This window comes from Frieseomelitta varia, unplaced genomic scaffold (genome assembly GCF_011392965.1).
Source record: "Frieseomelitta varia isolate USP_RPSP 00005682 unplaced genomic scaffold, Fvar_1.2 scaffold_315, whole genome shotgun sequence".
In the NCBI taxonomy this organism is placed as follows: Eukaryota; Metazoa; Arthropoda; class Insecta; order Hymenoptera; family Apidae; genus Frieseomelitta; species Frieseomelitta varia.
The window spans coordinates 97,556-104,372 of NW_025110052.1; the positions used below are offsets into that span (position 1 = coordinate 97,556).

The following is a 6,817-nucleotide window of genomic DNA, read 5'->3' on the forward strand; positions in this document are numbered from 1 at the left end:
TACATTTCTACTTTACATGTAAAATTTTTTCCAATGATTTTACATTTATAATGTAGATCAATCCTTCAAGTAAAATCGTTGTAAATATGAAGTTATAAAAGTCTTACTTAAAGCAACTTACGTATTTGATTATAAATATACGAGAAAATTCCACCAAAAGCACAAAATATCTTTTCAAATTTATTATTTTTCTTATGTTATATGTGCGTTTAAAATATGACTGAAAAACAATGAAAAACTTTTTGTAAATGTCCTCTACGGAGTAAGGATAATTGTAGTACGTTTACAAAGAAAAACTTTTCATCTAATTCAAATTTCTTGTTTTACGAGTATAAATTACTATATCTTCTATTTACGAGAGGTTATATGATACGAATTTGATTAATTTTTTTATAATATTTTGTACATAACAAATGCATATACTGTTTCTTCAATTTTAATTACGTTATGAATTGTCTAAAACTTGTGAGTAAATATCACACACCGAAAATTGTATGGTATCAAACGGATACTACAGTTATCGTACGTATTTTACTACACGATATTAAGGAGTATTTTCTTCATGTAGAATGTGATCATCTGTTATTTAGGTATTTTAAACATTTGTCTAATGTAAAACATTATTGCTTGCAAGACTAAGTACAAAATATTTTTACATTGTTTCTAGCACGACAACAGATTCAAAGGAATATTATATTTGTTTGTATCTTTTTGGAACTATAGTGGCAGAAAAAACAGTTCACAGAAATTTAGAAAGAGAAATTAAGATTACACTTGTAAAGGCACATAAATGTAACATAACTATTTTTTTTTCTGTTCATTTATTATGCTTATTATATATTTACTTAATTTTGTACAAATTGATAGGGACAGAATGGTTAAGATTGTGCATTCAAAAAGAAAAAAATCCTTTAATTAGTCTAGATCCAAATCATATATATAAACTCGATTGGATCACTGAGGCTTTAAGAAACAGAGGTAATTATAATATGTGCAGTTTAACTAATATTGAATAGTATTTTTATTTGTATTTGTAACATATTTATTATATAATAGAAAATATTAATGTCTAATGGTTGACAATAATATTTTGTAAATCTTTACTAATTATCACATTATGTAGTCTAACAATAATTTTTTTATCACAGAAAGGGAGGATTTTGCAGAATATAAGCGTAGGAATCATGCACCTCAAATAATGCCAGTTGTACCATCTAGTGATGAAGAAGAATCTGATGACGAAATAATGGATATGATATTTGATTAATCTATTCATGCTATGTACACAATAAATACTACTTATAATATCTAAATATATTTCTAAAAAAGGAAATAGCACCTCAATTAAATTTTTTACTTAAATTATCATATTATCAAACACTGCATTTATTGATTTGAGCCATAAAATTACTTGATATATAAAATCTTGGATAAAACAAACTTTATACATTTAATTTCATCTTTTCATTTTTATTTTACTAAATATTATTTGCAATTAGTCAAAATACAAATTAATTCAACTTAACAAATATTCTGATGTACATTATACTTAGACATAATTACATTTACAGCGTGAAATTTGCTACATAAATATAAAAATGAGAATAAAAATTATATATGTATTTCATATCATGTCATGTAGGTAAAAATTTACATTGAATTTTGTACTTAATAATTGAATGCTTCAGTATTATGAAGTATTATGAATTCTAATATTCAGTATTATAAAAAAACCATTTTATATTTAGATAGAATATTATATAGTAAATCATATAGATTTATAAATTATGAGACTGAATGAAGATAAATAAATAATGTTTACACAATATATTTCTTTGTATATAAAATTTACTGCTTTTGTTATCCATGACTGATTCACAAAAAATAATACTTACATAATTACAATATTGGAATGTTTTCATGCTATGCTTAAAATATATAATGTAAACTATAACTACTAAAATATGTATTCATAGTAGTCATGGTTCACCACTAGTAATATGGTTCTTATCTTTGGCAATGGATCCTTTGCTTTTTAGTTGATATTTGCATGTAATTTTTTTTATAAAGGATTATAAGACAAGTATTGTAAAGAAAATAATGTAAATAAATTTATAATGCGAGATAAAATGATTAAACATTATTTTTTAAAAATTTATTAATTCTTTCATTACTTATCTCTTCTGGTAAATTATGCTTATATAGGTAATTATTTTGGACAGTATTTTAAATATCTTGATATCAAGATCCTGTTCTAATAATTTATTATAGAGCATATTATTAGTGCCTTCGTATCATTATATCATAATATTTTATGGAATATATTAGGAATTGGTACATTTATCGTGCTATTTTTAAATGCTACAAATAGTTCATTATAAAACATGATTAACAACAACTTATATAAATACTAATAAACTAATATAAATAAATTTGTAACATTGAAATAATAGCAATATACTAAATTTGATTTTTATAATAAAATAAAATTTCATATTTAAACATTTTGTTCTAAATTCTTATATTAAAAGTGTAATATTTTGAGATTAATATTTACACATGATCTATATAAGATATTACAAGAAATAAAATCATACAAGAAATACTTTTATATTCATGTTTGCTAAATACTGAAGATTATTCTAGAAATAAAATTGAAATTTAAAAATATTCCAAATAATCTTTTTTTCACAATATCTTTCATAGTGCTTATGTAATAGTTGTAATGATGTGAATAAACATAGACAGACAAGTTATAACAATTATAAAAGAGTAAAGATTGTTGATACTCAGATACTTACAAAAAATAAATGCATTATGCAATAGAAAGTATATCAGATTTTTAGCCATTGCCATATCTATTCAATTCTATCAACATTATATATATATATATATATATATATATATATATATATATATATATATTTGACACTGCTATGTAGTACCTATTTGTTCGTATTTAATTAACAACCTTCTAGAGAAAGTCTTTGATTTATATTTTCGACTCTTCCTTTCATTTCCCTGAGTATATCTTCAGCGAGGTTATCGATAGTAGTGTATCTTACTTTAAAGAAATTAAATATATCTACAAGGAATTCTATTACTTGATCTCTAAAATAGTGGCAGGTAGAACGTAGGCTTCCTTCTGGGCCTAAAAAACCCCATACCAGTACTGGAGAAATTTGTTCAGAAATAGAATAAAAATGGGCCAAAAATCCTTTGTCATATTTCAACATTTGTTTTTTACCTACAAGAACTGACCAAACTGCAGTTCCGATTGCCTTGAATATAAAAATTAATAAGCATCAACAAGAGATTAAATGAACAAAAACACGTTTATTATTTTAGATACTTACAGTTTCACGGAAACTAGCAGATATCCATCTATTTTGTAAAATAGCTTTAATTGACGAGGGCGGTTTTTCAACTTCTTCAAAGGCATCTAGCAAAATAAAATCGATTAAAACGTCATAGAAGTTCATACATTTTACACCTCTTGCAGTTAATTCCTCTTCCATTATTTTATGATTGTTTGGCTCTTGTAAAAATTCTAACATTCGTTCATAATGTATTAAATAATCCTTAGGATCCTAATATTGAAAATTTCTTTATTAAAACTAAAAAATTTTTTATTAAAAACTGATTTAAATTACTTTAAGATATATATATATATATATATATATATATATATATATATATATGTTTCTCAAGTAGAAGTAAATAATATATGTTGTGTATACCCTGTCTGCATACATGATCAAATCACTAATAATTTGTCTGCCTATGTCAGAAATCCATTCTGTAGTCGAAGGTATCGTGAACAATTTTGTGTATGCTTGTCGCAAGCAATGCACCTTTGCTAAGTATTCTATATCTGAACCACACTTCACTAATTCTGTATGCAATCGTCTGTAATAAAAATATTACATCTTAATAAATCAAATAAGCAAACTTACATAAACCGATATAAATCATACAAATTCTTATATCTTTAAATATAAAAATTAAACAGATTCTTCTTTACCTGCACTGAATACTTTTGTCCTCGTGTTGTTTGAGTGCAGCGTGATACAATTTTTGTTTTTCGAAATGGGGGAAAAATTCCGAAAATTCTTCAAATTCCCGTAAATCTGCTACCTGTATTAATATGTAAGTAAAGAATATAGAATAATAATTTATTATATATAATAAGAAAAAAAAATAAAATAATTTAATATGTAAAATTACCCCATCACGTGCAGATTCAAAAGATTCCGGGGAAGACGCAGCATCTGCTTTATCTTTACCGGATATCCGGCTACCTATATTCGAAGGTTTATGACTATCTATACTTTCTTCATCTTCGTTTCGGAATAATACTGAATGCTGCAAAAACGAAAACTTAGTTTTCTTATCTATAGTTTAAGTTTAGACTGTCTACAGAATGCTAATAATTAGAATTTAATTGTAAATCATCGATAAGAACGCGTTCAATTATAAGAGAATTTTATATGCTTAGATTTCAAAAGCGCGGTAGCGATGTCGTAAATTTCTTATGTAGTAATTCTTCTTTGCTTGTTGGTAGGTCAAGTAACTCGTTGCACTAATTACTCTAGTCAGTTATCATTTAAATTGGATTAATTCTCGCATCTTTTTATATGGTGAAAAAGCAATTGATGAGTGCAGTGGAATTAAATAGTAGGTGCAGGGGGACGCAGAAAAAATTTCAAAGATATAATATATCATAAGATGAGAATAGCTGTAATTAAATTTCTTTAAAGCATTCTATAACAGATATGTTTCATTTTTGATCACATAAAATTATTTTAAGAACAATTGAGATCTGTTTGAGCAATGAAAAAAAAATCATACATACTGAGGAAATAGAAACCAGTTACCTGGTCGATAAAAAGGAGTTCTGCATGGTTCTGGATTTGATAGCCCATATCAAGGAGCTCTTGCACATCGTGCGTAAATGCTGCATCCGCCTTAGACGGTAATGCGAGTGTACCATTATTGAGTGAAGAGCTGAACGCTGTAAGAGCATCCTCCCAACAATAGAGAGCTTTTTCCAGAGCCTCCAATCCTGCATCATTAAGTTACAACGTTTTGTCAATTTTCATTCTCCTCTTCGATGTGCACTACGCAAATGACGAATTCGAACTCGTTTAATTCGTTCTGAGAACACAACATAAGAAAGAAGTCCACGTGGATACAGTGGCTACCACTTTTTGTGGTTGTTATAAATTACAAAGAGCTATGGTTTAAGATATTTTAATTCGTAATTTTAATAGCGAATATTTATTAAAAATGTTACTCAGTTTCTGTTTCTTTAAATATAAATTCATAAAAATATTAATTTGCATAAATTTGCGCAGCCTAATTTACAGTCGAAGCAAAAGCGAAGAGTAAATAATAAATTCTTTTGAACATAATTCGTTTAACATATTTTTCTTGACCAACAATAACAATACAAACCAATATAAACCAATAATCTATGTTCTCAATTTGGAATTCGTATATTTCCATCTTTCTTACATTTTGTTTCTTATTTACCATAATTTGCCATATAAGGAAATCATAAAATTTTTTATTCTTTTAGTTCATATATTGTAAGTATTTGATATTTATGCATATGTAAATACATATATATTTATGCATATGTAAATACATATATACGACACATAATAGAAACAGATGAATCCTAACACTTTCACTTTCTCCTCTCAATTTAGGCACAGCCTGAAATGTACATAGTTTGAGATCCTTGTTTTTGTTCACTCTGGGTCCAAGTTCTAACACTTTCTATAGGATAACTATCCTTTCACAAACGTTTTTAGAAAATAATTTCTACGTTCATTCAAATAGGCGAGACATTACAATAATTCAAAATTTCAAAATGGAAATTTATATTTTATGAATTATATAATCCAAATATTAAGTATTTAACTCACTGAGAACCATGCAATGTAACAATCCATAAAAATGATTGAAAAACATAAGTAGAATATTCTACATATCTTTCAAATATAAAAATAATACGATTAAAAAAATATGTGATATAATAACATAATGTATAACTAACTTATCTTAATATAAAATATGGGGGAATTATAAATGAAACAGCTATTATCTCTAAGAAACTGAAAATCTAATTGACGAGTTAATTTATTTCCTTCGGTTAAAAAGGTTAGCAGCTAGGCAAAAGTTAATAATCATCGAAAAACAACCGTACAATTCGTGAAATGCAATTTTTTAAAATCACAAACACAATGGAGAGTTATAATTAGTTCGAATTGGAAAGATGCATATTACATATACCAAGAAATGCGTTGACGGGAAGAAGCTTCAGACGTACGTCGCGACTCCCAGTACTTGGCATTCGTACAAGAGGCAAAGGTAAGTTCAACGACTGATTTTGCAACGGTAGAAGATTTACAAATGAGAGACCCTGTTGGCCGGCGTGTCAACCAGTCAGCAAAGAGTAAGGGGTTGAGAGCACCTACTTAACGTTGTCACACTGTCGCAGGATTTAAATTCCGAGTCGGTGACGACATTCCCCGTATTCAACGACGTTTTGTCACTCGTAAATCGGCGTGCACATGCCGAAATTCACAACGAGGAGAGAAACCGTACACGCGTCATTATCAATTAAGAGGAACATCCATGTCACCAAGGATGCATGTGTCACTTTCAATCTGACACTTTGAATAAACTTTGTATCTACGTCAATAGCTATCTGTAAAGCTCTACTGGTATGAGCATAGATAGTTCATAAATTTACGTTAACAAACCGAGTAATTTGATGTAGCAACACATGTATGTATACGTACCGGTA

General features: G+C 27.3%; 2 protein-coding genes across 2 annotated transcripts in view; one reads left to right on the forward strand and one right to left on the reverse strand.

Annotated features, from left to right (window-relative positions):
• The first annotated feature begins 47 nt into the window (after positions 1-47).
• LOC122529940 lies at positions 48-1,344 on the forward strand. Its single transcript, XM_043656493.1, has 4 exons — positions 48-590; positions 668-792; positions 868-978; positions 1,149-1,344. The coding sequence occupies exons 1-4, from the start codon at positions 448-450 to the stop codon at positions 1,265-1,267; spliced, it is 498 nt and encodes a 165-aa protein (XP_043512428.1). The 5' UTR covers positions 48-447; the 3' UTR covers positions 1,268-1,344.
• A 1,328-nt stretch (positions 1,345-2,672) lies between these two features.
• Positions 2,673-6,817, reverse strand: part of LOC122529903 (mitoguardin) — a 34,309-nt gene continuing 30,164 nt past the window's right edge. The window contains exons 4-10 of the mRNA XM_043656420.1: positions 4,878-5,065; positions 4,228-4,365; positions 4,025-4,137; positions 3,741-3,909; positions 3,357-3,590; positions 2,926-3,281; positions 2,673-2,893 (exon numbers count right to left, since the gene is read on the reverse strand). Of these exons, the coding sequence (XP_043512355.1) occupies positions 2,964-3,281; positions 3,357-3,590; positions 3,741-3,909; positions 4,025-4,137; positions 4,228-4,365; positions 4,878-5,065 (1,160 nt within the window). The 3' untranslated portion in view covers positions 2,673-2,893; positions 2,926-2,963. The remainder of the gene's footprint in view (positions 2,894-2,925; positions 3,282-3,356; positions 3,591-3,740; positions 3,910-4,024; positions 4,138-4,227; positions 4,366-4,877; positions 5,066-6,817) is intronic.

Excerpts from the sequence above, each read along its gene's own strand:
- LOC122529940 (XM_043656493.1), top strand. The coding sequence starts at position 448 with ATGAATTGTCTAAAACTTGTGAGTAAATATCACACACCGAAAATTGTA. Across the intron at positions 591-667 it reads TGTGATCATCTGTTATTTAG|CACGACAACAGATTCAAAGG; the intron begins GTATTTTAAACA and ends CATTGTTTCTAG. Across the intron at positions 979-1,148 it reads TGAGGCTTTAAGAAACAGAG|AAAGGGAGGATTTTGCAGAA; the intron begins GTAATTATAATA and ends TTTTTATCACAG.